General features: G+C 41.5%; 2 protein-coding genes across 2 annotated transcripts; one reads left to right on the forward strand and one right to left on the reverse strand.

Moving 5' to 3' along the window:
- Positions 1-244: 244 nt before the first annotated feature.
- On the reverse strand, positions 245-7,795 carry LOC118246265 (protein phosphatase 1 regulatory subunit 3E-like). Its single transcript, XM_035543196.2, has one exon. The coding sequence runs from the start codon at positions 7,601-7,603 to the stop codon at positions 6,638-6,640; it is 966 nt and encodes a 321-aa protein (XP_035399089.1). The 5' UTR covers positions 7,604-7,795; the 3' UTR covers positions 245-6,637.
- A 5,622-nt stretch (positions 7,796-13,417) lies between these two features.
- Positions 13,418-15,016, forward strand: C12H16orf46 (chromosome 12 C16orf46 homolog). Its single transcript, XM_035543657.1, has 2 exons — positions 13,418-13,540; positions 13,985-15,016. Exons 1-2 carry the CDS (start codon positions 13,418-13,420, stop codon positions 15,014-15,016), a joined length of 1,155 nt encoding a protein of 384 aa, XP_035399550.1.
- Positions 15,017-18,677: the final 3,661 nt, after the last annotated feature.

Below are 18,677 nucleotides of genomic sequence, written 5' to 3' on the forward strand. Positions count from 1 at the left end.
AGAGCTGATTGCACTTCAGGAGACCAGACTTCCAACCCAACTCAGCATACAACAGCTTCCAGAGAGAATATTCTGAACAGAGACTGCTTGAAGACATGCAGGCTTGAAAACCTGGCCTGAAAGCTGAATATTTGTCTTTGGATGTGCAGGCACATCACCCAAAGCATTCCTACGTGCACTACGGATGAATCAGAACATAGTTGTTTGTTGGTTAAAAAAAAGAGGTTTATATATGCTTGCAATTTGTATCATTAATCTTTAATGACAGCAAGAAGCTACAGGTTTATAAATATATATTTTTTCATTATTGTGACAACCAGTGACTAGATGCAGTTTTGGTGGAAAATAATCTGAAATACTGTAAGGCTAGGTAAGTTACAAGGCATTACTAGAAAAAGTTGATTTTGAACTTTTGGTGATATCACAGTATTGTTACAAATATTAGAAACAAACATTACTTAGTGAAATACAAACATTGCAGAAGAAACTGCAACCAAAAGTAACTTACTCGTAAAGTTTACAGTTAAGAAACAAATTCTTACTTTTTTTTCCAACAAAGTCAAGGTAAATCGAAGAAACAACAATAAAAGCTTGCACGTAAGGAGCCCACTCTTGAACAGACAGCATCTCCATTACCAAGAGAAACAATTTACCACTGTGCAGGAGGAGTTAGGTTTGTTTAAACCTCTTCAAGAACCTTAATTTTTTTGTCGCACATTTTTTTGTTAGCTTTCCTGCACTGCAACGTGGATTCCAGTCCTGATCAACTTTAAAAACATATATATATATTAGCTTTCTGAGTTTAAAAGTATAATACAATTTGGTTTATTTCTAAGATACAGGAATACAAAATTTTAAAACTCACAACACTAACACAGTGTTTTCTCCTGGAAGGTGACTAGAGAAAAGTATAACGCATGAGACTTGCATAATTGTATGAAATATTATCTTGCTACTGTTACTTGGAGTATGCTTATGATTTAGTGAAGTCAGATTGCACAAAAAAAGAGCCTAAAAATATAACACCATTTAAGACATAATTTCCTTAATGACACTTTAACAGAATATTCTACACACAACACAACGATACAGCAACCATAGCAATCAAGTCAATCGCTAAAAAAACAGGTGCACCATAATATTGCATAGAAAGAAATCCCTGGTATAAATACACTTGCACTGGAGACTAGGACTTTTTTCCTGCCTTACTAAATCAACAGACGTAAGTTTTTAAAAAGCACATCTGACATTTGACATTTTTCTTGGCTATATTCTTTGGAATTACTAGTGCATATGTTATTTCAAGCACAGTTTTATTCTGCATGCTATTGTTTAATATTAAAAAAAAAAAAAAAAACACAAACCGAGAGGAAAGCTGTTTGCCTATCTCCCCCTAAAAATGAAATGTAAAATGTAAAATAATTGTCTAATGTTGCGTGACAATACAATCAGACCTTTCTCAAAAACAGAAAGCTCAAACAAAACTCAGAATAGCTGAATGAAGAGAATATCCATACAAGATAGGAAACTCCTGGGTTAAAAAAACCTGCCTGTAAAATAATTTAAAAGCAATATTCAAAAGCTGGATAAAGAAAGAGTCGAACCTCAGGAACAACCAATAGTTTAATTCCCTTTGATTGTGGAAGACCTACATTCAAGTCCATACACTGATTAAAGAAGTACTCTTACCACCTAACTATTTTGGGACAATTCTCTCATATAAGCTAAACCTGAGAAATCCTTCCTATTGAAACACATACGTTTCCCTGAACATGCTCCATTTTGAAAAATGTCGCCATCTTTCATTAAAAAATCGTGATCCGCTCTACATAAGGCTATTTTTTTTTTTTTACTTTACAGCAAAATTGACTACATTTACTTCCTATATTAAACTATATATGCTCATAAAATGTTAATTTTGGTGCTCACAAAGTTTTTAATTTCAGTAGGTAATCCTTCCATATATTCAGAACATGTACACATGAAATGCATACAGGAAACAGAATTACAGATGACTTGCCAAAAGGCCATGCAGTATATAATTGGAAGGTAGATGTCATTTTCTTTAGATATTCTCTATAGTGAACACTTTAATCCCATGATACAAACTGTGCAGAGAGATCAAGTCCAACTATAAGTTTTAGCTATATGCATTATGCAGCATCAGGTAAATAACAGTAAAAGCTGTAAAGACCATCATGTCTACACAAATAAATTTAATAAAAAACTAGAATTTCTGGTTTCAGATAGAATATATATTTAGAATATCTGTGTAAGTGGTGAATATATACAATAAATATATTTTGTTATATTAACTATGGTCACAGTTTTTTTACCTAGCTAAATAATTTCAGAGGTGTACCAGGAAGACGCGGTTCTGACAGTAACTTCTTTCACTGTAGTATGGGAAAATATGATCAAATTCTTCTGGCTGTTACAGGTGCAGGACTTCTGGCACAGCTGAAAGAGTGTCAGGAATTAGAATTGATTATTAGATTTTTAGTATAAATTTCATTTTAATGAGAACGCCATAGCTGGACTTTTGGTGGGAGCGTGAAGGAACAAATGAGATTTCTTCCTAGGAAATGTTGAAAGGCACATAAAGATTTCAATGTATAGTTAATAATATGTTAAAAAGCAGATTCTGAGTATTTCTGTCGGTTACTTTATGTTTAAAATACAGAATTAGATGTTTGCCTGTTGGCGCTACTGAAAAACATTTCACGTATCTGTAGAGATCACGCATATGCATGAACAGACAGCTGTTTGTTCAAGTGATGCACCTTCCCCTCACATACACTGCAATAACAAAACGTGTGCACTTGCTCTGCTATTTAATACGATACTGAGGCACACACATTCACAACAAAAAGTTATTTGCAAATGGTAAAAGGAGAAAATAATTAGCCTGAAGTAATGTACATTTATTGAAAATGAGCATAACATTTCAATTATTCTTTACACTAATGAATAGTAACGTGGTTAGCTAGCTGAAATTCAGTTTACAGTCACTTAATTGTTTTGATCCCTGCTAGGGCTTCTATTGATTAGGGTAGATTTCACAAATATTGCCATAAGAGGCATGGAACCACATGCAAAAACTCTATCAGTTTAAATGTGCACCAGCAAACGTGAATGTGCATCAGACACACAGTACGATTTGACTTACTGTAGGAAGTATCACTATTGCACATAAAATAAGATGGCACGTTTCATAAAGCTACAACTTTGTACAATAAATGGCAGACAGGTTTTTACACCTCCAAAGACATAATGAATGTGATTATGAATAATTCACTTAAAAGTGAAGTACGCTACCTAAGGATTATTGCCTTGCCTACACCTTCTAGCATCACTTGGAAAGGAAGGTGGCATGGGCTTTATCCATGCAAATAAAAACAACTGAGCTGTCATTTTTTCCAGAAAAAAAGATTGGCTTGAAGAATTTGTATCCTGAAACATAATTCAAATATTTTACTTTGCCTTCTAAAGTTAACTTTGTGGAACTATGTTCTTTAGAAATGTGTTTAAAAAAAAAAAAAGTTGTCTTGCTCCTTCTTCCATTAAAATTACTGATGCCCTGCCAACTTGAGAAGTACCCTGTTCAGCACAGGCTTTTCTCCTCAAAGTTATCATTTATGTAGATTGTAAGTTCTATTTGGGATTTTTATTTTATTTCACTTCCATTTATACAATGCTTCTAGCAAACCCCGCCTAAATAGCATCAGGCTGAAAACTAAAGGACTGGAAACCATACATGGATGCTGCCAGTGGAAAAAGTACTCGCAGTCAGTGCACCTAGACATGTTTTTGGAAATCTTGAGAAGAAATTAATGTGATAGAAGTGAAACTGTAATCAAAGCAGTGCAGCTTCAGCATATATCACTGATAGGTTTCTGTTAGAACACCTCACACTTCTTCCAAAGATGTCATCAGTAGCATCCTCCACTCAAAGCTGGCCGGGCCAACCTCACCTTTCGAGGCTTTAAATGGAGGTGTTTTTAAGTGCTTCCAGAAGACCAGGTCTTCTACTGGAGTTGAACGTGTATCACTGATAATCTGTGATCAAGCTCAAGCCCATAGTTACCCACGAAACTGAGTGTTGAACTAAACATCAGCTTAATTGCTTAAAAGCTCAGGAGTCAGCTTTCCAAAACATTCTTCTGGTGTATTACATCCTCAAAAGGTTTAATATTCAGATGTATATTGGACAAAGGGGTTAAACGTTCATAAACACATTATAGCATTGGTTAACCTAAAGCGCACAGAAACTACTTCTTTTCCCTCATATGACATCATTAAGATGCTTCAGAAAAACTGTTGCTGCTTTAGTACATGGGTAAGAAAGGCCAAGCAAAAAAATGTTTTGGAAAGCTCTAACACATAAATAAGGTGTTTGGCTGCATTTCCACCGTATTTCAAAGTGCTTTCAAATGGAGACAAGTTCGCTTCCTTCTCTCCAGTATTAAGGCTCTCATAACAAACTAGGTTTAACTAGAAGACACTTGGGCTTTCTTTATCAAACATACTACTTAATATGCATTAATCACGAACAGTTTAAGACCCAAGTTCTGCAATTCTATCTTTATAGATGTGTGCTAGTGATACATAGGGTTACTTCAATACAAGATCAGGGCCTTAATATTCTAAAATGTGAAATACTCAGTAGGTGCTGACAGTATATTTCTTTTATATTCTATTTCTATGAAGATCACATTGATCAGAAAACTTGTTGGGGAACTAAAACCAAGCTACCAATACTACAGGAAGGCTACAGTTGGTATGATTTCTATTAAACCAGAAAAAGCGGTATAGAGAAATTAAATTAAATGCTCTTTTCCCATCAACTTGCCAGACCATTTTTTCCAGAATTCACAGGTTTAATTATTCTGACTCAAACAGACCCTCAGGAGACAAAAGTGCTCTCAATTCCCACTGAAGTTGAAAGGTTCCATGAGAACCTGGCATTAATCAAGCTGTTTGGGATACTTAACCCTCACAAGGAGCACAAAGAATACAGTTAGAATTACACTTCACTCCTAAACAATCTACAAAAGGTCCAAAATGTTGAATGCCTGATCCTACAGCCCTTCATAATAGGAAGATGACACCAGCATTTGTTCTGCCACTCTCAGAAGTCATCTTTGTAGAAGTCCCTCACCTGCAAACGCAAACGTGCCTAAATCCTGGAAAGCCAGCACCCAGATTTGGCACCAGCACAACCTGTATTCAGCCAAACTCCTGAAAAAGCAAGTTTAAAAAGGAAAATGCTGTTCTCTGCTAGTAACATCCAAAATAGATCTTTGAGGGCAGAAGTCAACATACTCTGCAATTTCAATGTTTTTTATTGGTACATCTCTACTTCTATGCAAAGGTACTACTTTTCCTCAATCTGACTGACTACATATAGCTAGCCTTGTGAAATCCGCCACTTTCCGGAATTATTCTAAAAATCTGGAACGTTTTGTTTTGCAAAAGGCAAGCTCCTGCCCTTATACCTTAGCATAACAACTTCAATTAGACTGTTAACAGAAATAAAACTGGAAATGTTGCTTGGGATGCAAACCAAAATTATGGATTCAATTCCTGTCACCTCTAATTCTTTGGTGCAACTTCAGGACTATCCTGCCAACCTGATCATGAGCAGCTTTATGGGAACAACCCTACTGAAACAAGCATGACAGATCTTTACAATGTATCACGTGGATTTTAAAACAAAGTGCTTGCTTTATAAAACCTGTTAGTAGGCTGTATTTCCATTACTACGTGACACTATTTTTCTTAGCATTTTTCTAAATACGCTTGAATATATGAAACAGGGTTCAAAATTTTAAAACTTTAATCTTTGCTACAAACCCATCGGCCATTTTTACAGCATGAGAAATACAGCCATACCTGGGGGTATCTCTTTTGGGGTTCAACACCACCATCTGTCCCCTGCAATTAACATGAGTGACTGCGTCCGCGTGGACGCTGGGGTCTGTGGGGTCTGGGAAGGGACCCAGCACCTCAACGGAGCCAGGCTTGGTGAGGTGGGCTGAGGAAAGAGGATGGGTGCCCAGGGCAGTGCTGCCTGTGTTTCCAGAACCCAGTGCTGTGGGCACAGCACCCAGGAAGATCTGTTTGCACCAGTGGATCCTGATTTTCACTGATAAGTCCTGCAAATATTGACAGCCTCCCTCCCCTCATTCCAGACCCTCACTGTGCAGCAGCTTTGGTCACGAGCTCGAGGCGGAAAACACCGCACACACTGCTGCTGTGGGACTTAACACCTCGCACCCAGCCTTCGTCCTGACTGGAGCCTGAACGCTTATCCATACGCGGCGTTAATAAGATAGAAAAGATAAATAATTTATCTGTAAACGGAATTCAAAAAAATATCTTCTGGCCGCTTACGAAGAAGCTTCTGGAAAGGTGGGCTGGGTGGGGCTGCGGTTGGGACGGCGGGAAGGGTGAGGTGAGGTGAGGCGAAGCCGGAGGGTGCTGGGGCGGCTCTGTGAGGCGAGGCGAGGCCGGAGAGTGCCATGGCTGTCCCGTGAGGCGAGCTGCAGCCGGAGGGCGCTGGGGCCGTCCTGTGAGGTGAAACAGGGTGCCGCGGCCGCCCTGTGAGGCGAGTCCGGAGGGTGCCGGGTCCCCCTCAGATGAAGTGGATCCAGGCGGTGCTGTCGGGGTCCTGCGGCGGGCAGACGGCGGCCGGGGACAGCGGCCGGCCCCGCAGGCGGTAGTTGGCGCCGCCGTTGTTGTCCCAGTACTCGGCGCCGGCCACGCGGTAGCGGACGGCAAACTCCAGCGTGGCGTGGGCGGTGACGGCGGCGCCGAGGGGCAGGTGGAAGGCGAAGCGGTCGGTGCTGCCGTCGGGGGGGCCGGAGGGCTGGTAGGCGGCGGGCACCTCGGCGCAGCTGGCCCAGCGGTTGAGCGTGTAGCGCACCGACACGGCCTTCTCGTAGGCCAGGTTGAGGACGCGCACGGCGCCGCGCAGCCCCGCCGGCTCTGCCCGCACCCACTCCAGCCTCACCTTGTGCTGCCGAACCCGCTCCGCGAAGCCGGGGCTGGCGCCGGGCTGCGGAGGGAAGAGCGGCTCCAGGAGCGGCGGCGGCGGCCCGAAGAGCACCGGCTCCAGCTCGCCCAGCGCCGGAGGCTTCCTGGTCTTGAGGAGGTCGGCGGGGCGCGGAGGCGGCGGTACCCGCGGCAGGTCGGCCTGGCAGAAGTGGCGCACGGAGGTGAGCTCCAGGCCGAGCGAGTCGGCGAAGCGAACCGTCTTGCGGCGCGCCGGGCTCTGCTGCAGCGCCGGCCGCAGGCTGCGGTCGCCGGGCGTGGGCAGCGACTTGGCCCGGCGGCGCTGCGTGGGGCTGGGCGGCACGGCGGGCACCGACGGCTCCCGGCCCCGGGGCGCCGCCGGGGGCTTCTCGGCCGCCGCTTCCCGCACCACGGGCGGCGGCGGCGGCGGTGGAGGAGGAGGAGGATCGCCGTCGGGGCTGCAGCCGCCCTTGCACTGCTCGGCCAGGCTGCCATAGAGGCAGGCGCTGCAGCTGAAGTTGCGCGGCAGGTAGAGCCGGGGCGGCGGGGCGGGCACGGCGCTGTGCAGGGAGCCGGCTTTATCCATCGGGGCGGATGGCGACGGGGGCTAGCGCCCTGCTCGCCGCCTCAGCCCGGCGGCCTCCCCGCTGCGGCCGGCCCCGGGGCCCGCCGGTGGGTGCGGGATGCGCCGCCGCTCGTCATCCTCCTGCCCCCATCGCCTCCTCGGAGCGCGGCCCCGGCTGCTGCCACCGCTCTGCGGCTGCCCTCGCTCTCCTCCTCCTCTTCTTCCTCCTCCTCCTCTTCTTCCTCCTCTTCTTCCTCCTCCTCCTCCTCCGCCTCCGCGCTGCGTTCTGGGTCTTTCCCGGAGGATCTCACCCAGCAGGAGGAGGCGGGCAGGATTCCCCGCTTACGGTTCATTGCGGCGCTCTTCCCCGTCCGACCCGTTACAGAAATAGCTGCTGAAAGGAAGAGGCAAAAGGCTCTGGCAGATTAGAAGGGGGCGATAAGGAACGGCTGGCTCGCGAGCTGGAGCCCGCAGTGTACATTTAAAGGAAGAAATCCAGCTAATCCGCTATAATGCGATTAGGGTGCATCTGCCGAATAAAATACACCTGCCAGAGCCCGGCTACAGATTGCCATCTGTAGGGAAAACAGCTCCGGTCTAGACGCGGAGGGCTGATGAAGAAAACACAAACAGCGTTTGTTCTTTTCAGAAGGTTATTTAATAATTGCCAGGCAATATTCAAATGAATTAGAAGTAATGAAAACCAGACCTGGTGCGGGCAGTTCAAGGAGCTAACAGACTAGTTTAGCAAGCCGCTTCATTCCAGTCTTTCCGTAATCTGGTGCTCATTTTTAATTAGTAAATTGCATTAAAAGCAATGATCCTGCCAAAGGCTGAGCCTGAACTGTGTTGACATCTGATTCTCATTTAACTTCTGAGCAGGAGCTTTTACACCTTCGTCATTTTATTTGCAGCACTCGGTGTTCCTTTGCAAGTCTAGGCAGTGGAAATAACGGCTGATGGGATTACCAACGGGACAAGTGAGCCCGGTAAGGACCAAGAGTTTAAAAAAAGCCACCAGGACACAGGGAAAAGCTTCCTGTTGTCTTATATTAAAGCTATTGGCTTTAATTCCTTTCTTAGTAGGTAAGAAAATAATTCCTATGTTATTTCCACTGAGTCCCAAATCTTTTTAATGGCACATGGTTCATAAGTAGGGAATGAAAAAAATATGCCCAGCAGTGTTGAATTTGACAATGTTATACTTCCCAATGATTTGTGGTGGCATTCTCTTAAATTCACAGGATGATCACAATTTTTGAAAAGTCAAATAGTAGTAACATAAAGAATTACATCTGAATTCACTACCACAGGATCTTATAACTGTCTTACATGTACTTTAACTCATACTACAGGAAGGATTCATTAGGCCGCTTTTCCATGCTTCCCTCACAAAAATGAGCATTTCAAGAAAACGTGAACTCATGCTTGGTTTTCATCTGCTCATATTAATTTAGGGGAGAAAAAGAACTGACCCAAATAGTTGTTGAAACAGGCTTTAAGGCTGCATCCTTTAAAATGCTTTTAGTAATTTATCTGTCACAATGAAAACACTTGATTCTTTTTTTTTTTTTGCTAATGTTAACTTCACTTTTAAACCAGTGGACAGTGAGAAATTTATTACATTGATGTGTAAAGTCTTTGTGTTTTTAAGCTATTGTGAAACTATCAGGACTAATAAGTTAAAGTGGCTTAAACCTGATTTCATATAGGAAGGCTTTTCAGTCAGTTTTGGACACGTCTGTGGTATATACTGGCAACAAGACTGGGGTAAGTTAGTTTCTGCTGTATTTTACACAATAGGGATGCTTCAGCAGTGTTCAGCTTCCCCTCTTCTGGTAACTTTAGTTGCCTAACTTCTTCTTGTCATAAACTTGTGTAATACTCCTGTTTTTTGGCCTTTTCAAGCCTCTTGTTGCAGCCCAGAACCTTGGTAATATTTTGTGGAAAAACAAAACAAAACAAAACAAAAACACAACAACCAACTCCTTTCTTCACTGGTGATTGTAAGCCATGTAGCTCATGTGAGTGAGTTAAAAATGTAGATTCCCCAAAGTCAGTAAACCAAAGACTGGCATAAAAAGTGAGAAAATCCTGTGATAAGAAAACAAAAATATAACACAGTGAGCTTTGGACTAGCGAGGTCAAAGCAGCATGAGATGCAGATGGACAACCACATAAACTGATTAATGTAATGAGAATGCTTCAGAAATTTCAGTTCATCATTTTTTTTCCTGTCTCTTTTTTTTTTTTGCAAAAGAAGGAGTAGAGGGAGACTTCATATAAATGAATGCCCACTGTAAAAAAAATCACAGAATATCCTTGTGGAGTAGAGTTAAAGAAAGCCTTTTACAGGGAATGGGAATTAAATGGTAACTAAATCATCAAAACATCAGTTTACCAGTTAATCCTGGAGGTGCTCAAATTTTCACCTGTGATTTCCCCCAGTGACCTCAAGCTCTGGCACACACAGGCACCTCAGCCCTGTCTCTCTTGAGCACTGTCACCATGTAAACTCACCAGGAATACCAGGATCCACCGCAGAAGTATTTCTCACTGTAATTTTCTTGATCTAAACATTCTGCTCATGTTGTTCTGAATGTACCATAGGGGTTGCGCTGCTGCTTTTTTTACGCTTTTGCTCATTTCCAAACAGTGAGGCTGTGGGGACATGTACCACATCTTTCACTTCTGAAGGTGTCTTTATTACTAGGCTGGCCTTGCTCTTCCTTTGAATTTAAGAAAGATGTGGTAAATTAAACAGTTTGAGGCACTGAAATTTAACAAACATACACAGAAATTCCCTCAAATAGCCCGTAGCCTTGTGCTGTGATGTGGAAAGTGTGGCAAGAGTTTGTAATGGGAAGCGTCAGACACCTTCACTTCTAACAGGAAATTCTTTCAGCTTTGCCTGCTGTAAATAATTGTACACAACAAATGCTAACATTCTTAGAAGTGAGCAAGCACTACCACATATGCAAAAACTATGGCTTAATATATGCAGTGGTAGGCACCCGTATACCACCTCCTCTCTATTTAGTTCACAGAATTACGAACATGTAAGTTTAAAAGTCTGTTGTTTTACATTGCTAGCTACATTAAGGACATTATCCAAGGCTCTTTTCTAAATATTAACGTCAGCAGCAATTTGATAATGAAATAATTAGTTCTGACATAGCTAGCCCTTCGAAAGCAATACCCTCTACCTTTTCACTGGAAAATAGTATTTTTATGACAAGACAATTTTGAAGGTTCCCGCAGGACTAGATCAGTCGTCATGTAAATCGTTGAGCTCTGCAGTGTTGCATAAGAAAAGAAAAGGTGTTACATTAAAATTAGTCTCCATTGACTGAGGAAATGGCAATCAGGCATTGTTTTTATTCCTACAGCCTCCTCTCCTTTGGCAGATTTAAATAGCACAACCGTAGAATAAAATTTTGTCGTAATAACATTGTCCTACTAACTTTTTGTAGACCAATCACTGCATCTTCCAGCTGGCATCAAAAATTTTAAAGACAGCCTCTTGTTCTGCCTGTGTAGCACTGAGTGACCCTGACATTTCCGCAGTGCCAAACTGCATTTAAAATCAGTCTGATGCTTGAGAATTTCCAGCTAACCAAACGGAACCTGGTCCTCTCTTTTAATACCATTTAAACAATGTGGAGAGCAAAACTGATTCAAATCACTGAAGGCAATGAACTGGGAGCTTTCTTCTGTTGCATTTATTTATTGTCTTGACCCCAGGTAATCTAGGAGAAAGCAGATGCTGGTGCTGGGGAGCATTAAGCAGAACTACGATGGAACCATTAATAGGGGAGGAGTGTCTGAGTGCTGGGGCTTATCCAAAGTGGCCGCTGTCACATGTCTGCTCCAACTTTCCAGAACAAGTTTATTTTTAGTAATGAGAATTGTCGGGAGATAAAAGGGATGTAAAGGCGAAGTGCATTACGATTACATCAGCTTTTGAGATGAAATTGTGACTCAGTACGTGAATTCAAAAGGTCAGCTTCTACTCTCATTTACATCTGTGCAGCTCTTCTGATGCTGATGAACTATGTAGGTGTTACACTCAAATATCACCCAAGAGTTTAATGATTTTATGTGACTACATGAATCTGGCACTGATATTTACATTCACAGTTTGTAAGCCTTGAATGATCCATTTGTTCTGCATGCATATATTTAAAAAAAAAGACACCCCCCCACACCATTTCATGTTAGTGAATAACTCAGACCTCTAATTTTCCCTGAGAAAATATCTTAGTCAAATCTCAGAGAAATGCCAGATTAGAACTGGGTAATATATCTGAGCGAGGCATAAAAAATTGAAGTATTCTGTTAAAGAACAATTTGAATTATATTGATCTTTAATAGCAAATATTACCTTCTCCTAACCAGGATGTGCAGTCTTTAACTATGAGGATGCAAGCTGTGTGATTCACGGAGTTGTATCCAGGATGTTTGGTCTCAGAGATCAGTGAATGTTTTCCACAGGACTGCATGTTCTGACCAGCAGAGCTGTGACACTTTGAAGGGTAACTTTGTGGCTGGTTTGTGGGTTGCTTTTTTTGCTTTTTACTTTAAATATCAAGATGCAAAGAAACCTATAGTAATAACAAGAACATAGAATACTAAGAGTTTACCTCAGTTCACGACCTTGTGAATCTGCCTTCTGTACGTCTTGAAGCTCACACACAATTTTATTAGTTAAGCATTAACCACCTCTGTTGACTTAAGTGATTGGCTTAAGACTTCAGGAAAGTGTGTAAGCTATAAAAAGCCCAAAATTAAGAATGCAATGGAAAAAGCAAAGAAAAAAAAAAAAAAAGGATCTGTCATTTTTCGGAGAAGATGATAAAGAGCATTCCACTTAAAGTATATTTTCTCATACAAATAGTTCTGCTCTTTTTAAACAGATTGCTTGTTTTCAACAAGGATAAGTAACAGCAGTGCTGAGACTCTTTTGGTCCTAAAACTTTTAATGTAGAATTTCATGAAAAGATCTGAATAAATGCACTTTGGGATGTCCCCAAATCCCATTTTCTGCTAAGAGTGTTGCCAACTGTCTTAATGCCGTCCTATAAAATAAACACAGGACTGTTTCTAGCAACTGCAAATGGTCTCAGTAGTGCTTGCTAATGATTCTAGGAATTAAAACATGCACCTCACATCCTTGATTTTAATTTTTACATTTTTCAAATTTAAAGGTCTTTTGGTCAGGCAGCGATTCATTATAAGTGATGAATTGTAATAGATTATTTAGATTCATGGTATTGTAAGATCAGTTTGTCTCCTCATTTTGTATTTGTTTCTTCATCACTTTTTCTTTCATTTCCTCTATTTGGCCATTTCACATCCATTTTCCTCCTGCACACAACTCTTGCCCTATTCATGTTTTTAGACTTTATATAGACTCCCTCCTTCCTCAGTGTGCATTCAGCACTTTGCTTTGGTTTTTCCCCCTTTCAAGCTACCTGGTTCTGTCGTTTCTCCCATTTGTGGTTCTTGGCTGCCCGTCCAAGCCCTCTGAAGGGCTTCAGAGCCCATTCCCACTTGGCATCTCCAGCCACCTCAGCTTCAGGTACGAACACCCACATCCACCTACAGGTGTGTATTTCCCATCCACACCCTCCCCCCCCCCCCAGCATCCACGGGAGAAGCCCAGCTCGGAAGGGAGGCCCGGAGCTGAGGGGCAGCCGCCGTCCCCGCCTCGTTTCCTCACAGACAGATCCCCCCGGGGACCTCCCCTCGGGGGCCCGGCGCCATTTTCCCGCCCGGGGCGTTGCCGTGGCGACGTCCCCTCAGGCGGCGGTGGCGGGGCCGGGGCCGGGCGGGATGCGGGACGCGGGTGGCGGCTGTGGCGGCGGGGGGCGGCGGGCGGTGCGGGCCCTGCTGCGCCTCAGCGACCGCGGCGCCGCCCCGGAGAGCCGGGCCCCGGGCTGCGGCTGGGAGGAGGCCGTGAGTTTTACGGCAGAGTGAATCTTTGACGTTATTTTATAGGGGGTTGGGGCTTTTTATACTCGTTTTTACACGCAGAGTGAAGAAAAAAAGGCATCTGCTTCTCTGAGATGCTGAAGGAGTGACCAGTGCTGACCTGTGACACATAAATGCGTCAGAGGTTACACTTGTCTCTTATCTCTGATGGTAAAACGGAAAGTCTGTGCGGAAGGATTATGATAACTCTCAGTTCCTTCTTTCAGTTCAGGAGTTCTTTTCATTTTTTTTTTTTCAGTTCAGGTGTATGCAACACAACAGACTAGGCCTGCTTAGGAATTAAGCTCCTTGTTTTGTACTCAGAAATAACATTGCTGTGTTCATTTACATCAGCCAAGACTATTCCTCCTACGTTTTCCTTACAATGCTCTACCTTGTCTTAGATTTAACATGTTTCTCCATTACCAGGTGCAAGGCTGGGGTACCGCCGATCCACTTGCTTGCTTTCAGCTGCAAAAACAGATCAAGAAATCAAAGGCAAGTGAAACTTCCAACAATTGCCTGCTTTGCTTAGACATGTTGCAAGCTACTGACAAATGTTCAGGCCAAGAAGTCAAGACTACAAGAAATCAATCAAAATCAGAAAGCAAGTTAAGCGTAGAGGCTGATACTGCTTCAGAAGAGATTTCAATCTATTCTAGTAAGTCTAACTGTTCTACAACATATGGCAGTAAAACAGAAATACGTAACAAAAAGGTACACTCTTTCAGAACATGCCAGGGTGAAAAGAAGAACCTGCCAATAAAAGAATACTGTATGTGGAACCTAGAAGATGTGAAAAATCCAGATGCTGTAAAGCATAAAACGATAAAACCCCAGGCACTTGATGTGCTTGATCCAAATGGCTGTGAATCTTTGACTTCAAAATCTTCACAAGTACTTCCACCTGTGAAACATGCCACTCCCAAGGATACTTCAGACCCTTCCTGGAAGAACAAGCAAGCCATTATCCTTCTGAACACACTCAATGGTACTTCAGTTGAGATTGCTTCCTGCAGTCATGACGCTAAAGGAACAGAGCAAAAGGGTAAAAAAGGAGCTGACACCATGAATGATAAAATGAAGGAAAAAGGAGAAATTCATGAACCATCAGCATTTTTCTCAAGTCATTCAGAGGTCTCCCTCCTGCAGGAAGATCCTGAACAGTTATCCTGGGACTGTGCTCTTACATCTGACAGAAGTATTGCAACCATTCCTAATCCTATTGCTTCCAAAAAGAACATTCATCACGCTTGTATGCAGGTTCCACACACAAAAGGAATACAATACACAAAACATGACATCCGAGGCTCTTTAACCTACAATGCCAGGAACAGGTATGCTGAGGTCAAGGAAGGAAACAAATCAAAAATGCAGGCGGCTCCCCTGCTTTCTGGACTATTACCTTCCCTAAAGGCCACTCACACTGCAAGAGCTGAACTGCCACCTAGACTGAACTAACACTTCTATATTGTAATCTCATGCCTTTTTTTTTTCCTTGTTAACTTATGGGGAAAAAAAATAAAACTTCCTTGTGAGCCACTGGGATATTTGTAGTTTTTTAAAATGCTATTAATAGCATAAGCTGATGAATGCCAATTATTTTCACATAGGTTTAGTTTCTTCCTGACCACAAGATAGATCCATTAGTCTTAACAGCTTATTCTGGGGATGAAGTGCAGCCTCTTCATTTAGATTCACTCTGAATGACTACTGTAGCCTACTGTGATAATTACGTATTTGATACTGCTGATCACTGAAACAATGTCTAACTATAAGAACATTCTACTCTGCAAGGCCTTTAATAATACCCTTAAAACAGTGCTAAATCCTACTGAGCTTCACAGACAAACGTTTGCATACATTCCTTGCTAATTTGGCACCTAGAAGAAACAGAAATGATCTGGAAAGCAGACAGTGGTGAGACTGACAGTCATTTACAATGTTTGTTCTTGTTTAAAGTAGATTTATTTTTTAATCCTGTTTTCTTTGCTTGTTTCTGTTTAATAGATGTGTATTCATGTATTCTTGTTTCATCTCATCATACTAAGTAGGGCTTCCAGATCAAGTTCTGTTTTGTTTTTGTGTTAAACAAAAAGCAAATTAAAAACCAGCGGTCTTTCCATAGAGACATCAGTAACTGCAATTCAATTGTAGCAGCTTTTTCCCCACAAAGAGCATGTTCCTTCACATTCAGGACAGATTCACTGCAACTTACCCTTCCCCTCTTCTGATGCTTTGATTAAGATTCGGAGTAGGGAAAGATAATATCAGTGCAAGACCCCAGTAGGATATAGTTTAAAACAGAACTTTACATTGAGGAATTCCATAGCTTTTTAGATTTATATCTTTACGAATTAAGCATGTGCATAAATGTAAAGTTTTTAGCAGTTTTTAGCAGTTTTCTGGCCTCAACTTGTTAATTGTGTTCAAGTATCCAAACATCACAGCTAGAGAATAATCACCTTCCAGACGTGTAGTTTCAGAGGAAGAAAAGAAAAAAAGATGACAAATATTCTGTGTACCTAAATAAACTATTGTGTGTTTATTCCTTTAAAAAAGGGAAGGATGATGTGGTTTTCTCTCTTCCCCCAGTACTGAAGTGACATGACCTCCAGAGAAGAACAGAGGAGTTGAGCGCTAGTGTTAAGTAACAATTCCAAGCTGTTCGCTTTGTCTCATAACGTTATTCTTCTGGGAATTGCTTAGGGAAATCTAGAAACCTTTTAGAACAGTAATTTGTATAGCAGGTGTGTAACAATTCTTTAAGCATGTACAGCGGCGTATCAGCTTGAGGTGCAGAGCCCTTGCACTGGAGGTTAGAACAGGGCCTCCATTTGGAGGGCAGTAAACTTGATTTTTCAAGCTACAGCACCTCTGTATGGGAGGGGAGTGCCACCTACTGAATGGCTAACAAAATAAGCACTTCTACCAGAAATAGCACAAAGTTGCTCTCAAGGTGTCTTCCGCACTCCTTCACTCTTCTTGAAGAAGAAAAGCTAAGTATTTCAATCTGAAATGGTAGTATTTTTTTGTACCTGTTTGCTATTTTGTTGTGAATCAAGAAGGAAAATTCTAAAGGTGTTGCTTTGGACAAACATATAATGTGATTATTGTTCAAAAAGTGAACAAGACGTCCCTCTGTTCAAATCTTGACAATGTAGTGGTACAGTTTCTCAGTGTTCTTGTCAATGACCTATTTCAACTGTTTTTGCCCAACAAATAGCTACAAAAATTTACTATCTCCCCACTACAGTATTTCCCTCAAAAGTTTTAGCGTAGTTACATTTATAGCAGTCGTGTAACGGATCTTTGATAAGTATGCACAACGATATATCAGCTTAAGATATGGAAAATGAGACATCAGGAGAAATTCACTCTACATAGATTCATACAGGACAGTAAGTATCAATGCTTTGTATTACCTCTACTTAATAAATTACTTAGATTTCATAAAGTGCCTGTATCATAAATTATGTTGCTTTTATGTTGCAAAGTCAATTTATATATACCTTAGGGAAGAATGTATCAATAAGGTTTTGTTTCAATGTGATGCTTTTGTGATATTAAAGAAACAGAGCAGTCAGTGATTTTAGAATAGGGAAATAGGGTAAGTGGGAATATTAATTTCCATTCATATTTTGATGCAGAAGAGTTATCCTTATAGCTGCTACTAAGATCTATACGCGTCTTTTATCTCTTTCAAAACTCTAGGTAACTGAAAATCTCCAGCAATGATTTTTTGCAGTCAAGATCTTAGTTGTTAATTTCCAGGAAACATACTTTTTTTGTAGTAGTAGTAGTAACTTTTGCCTTACCTGTTATTCAATCATAGTGCTGCAATTACTCATTCTGACAGAACAGAGACATCCTCTAACAAACCATATTCTTCACTTCTTTGTCCCCTTCCCTCTCACTTCTCTTTTGGCAGTGTCTTTTCCAGTCCTGTGCTTCATATTTAAATATAAAATACAAGCTCTCCAGTGGAAGGATCCTTCACAAACAGTCCCAAGATAAGTAACTTGAGTCCACTTATACTTGTTTCAAGTCCTCTGTTTTTCACTACATAGAAAATTCAAATGTAAATGCATCTATGAAATTAATAACATTAATAACGGTGAGGAAGGAAAGATAGTCTCTCCCACTCAGAGAACAGAAAATATTGCTGCTTCAGCAAGCAAACTGAAAAATGAACTGCATTATCAGTTAACAGTAAGTAAAGCCAAACGTTCATTATAGTGCTTACAAGATGCAGCCACTGCAGACAGCTAACCTATTCTTTATAGAAAAAAAAGTTCAAAGTTGAACCTAAAAATTATATTTCCACTAGTAACTAATGCAGAACTTCTGTACTTTGTTTCACAGGTAAAAGTCTTGGGCAGAGATGCTCCTTTCATTGCCATCAGGTACAAACCAAGTCCCCACTCCCCCAAATACCAGTAAGCAAAATTGTTACTTACAATATGGTTGTAGTAGCTCATGGAGACTTGGCCCAGTCAACCGAGTTTACAGGAGATTCAATTAAAAACTAATTGCAATTTAATCGCCAGCAAATCTCCTGCAAGAAACGATCTTTCCAGGAGGGGAACATTTCTAGCCTACCATAGCAAACCTTTCCATTGTGCTCCCTTAACAAATGGCTTTAAAGAAGAAAGGGATACTGGCCAATTTTGTTCTGCTCACACTTCTCAGGACAAACAGAAGGATTTGCCAAGAAAGGGGTGTAACAAAAGTCACCCAGCAAAGCTGCTAAGTAAAGAATTGGAACAGAAAGATACAAATTCACAACACTTCAGTCATGATAAACATAATTAAGTTATGTGACCTTGAAGACACTGGGTTCTTCTACCCCAGGAAACAGCAGCTTCTTGTTTACATGCAGATTCTCTCAAGAATAAAACCATTCCTGCTTAGGGAAAGGAAATAAACTTAAGTGCTAGATCAACTGGGAGTGTTTCCTGCATTCAAGGTGCCAAAACAAAACAAGCGAAAGGGAATTGGTAACAACAGTGTAAAAATACAATGAGAGAACACCTGAAAGCTAAATCAATGCTTCTGTCTTTTTGTCTTAGGTCCAGACTTCCAAGGGACTGACTCCAGAGAACACTTTGTCAAATCCTGA

Source organism: Cygnus atratus, chromosome 12 (genome assembly GCF_013377495.2).
Source record: "Cygnus atratus isolate AKBS03 ecotype Queensland, Australia chromosome 12, CAtr_DNAZoo_HiC_assembly, whole genome shotgun sequence".
Classification (NCBI taxonomy): domain Eukaryota; kingdom Metazoa; phylum Chordata; class Aves; order Anseriformes; family Anatidae; genus Cygnus; species Cygnus atratus.

Excerpts from the sequence above, each read along its gene's own strand:
- C12H16orf46 (XM_035543657.1), top strand. The coding sequence starts at position 13,418 with ATGCGGGACGCGGGTGGCGGCTGTGGCGGCGGGGGGCGGCGGGCGGTG. Across the intron at positions 13,541-13,984 it reads GCTGCGGCTGGGAGGAGGCC|GTGCAAGGCTGGGGTACCGC; the intron begins GTGAGTTTTACG and ends CTCCATTACCAG.
- LOC118246265 (XM_035543196.2), bottom strand. The coding sequence starts at position 7,603 with ATGGATAAAGCCGGCTCCCTGCACAGCGCCGTGCCCGCCCCGCCGCCC.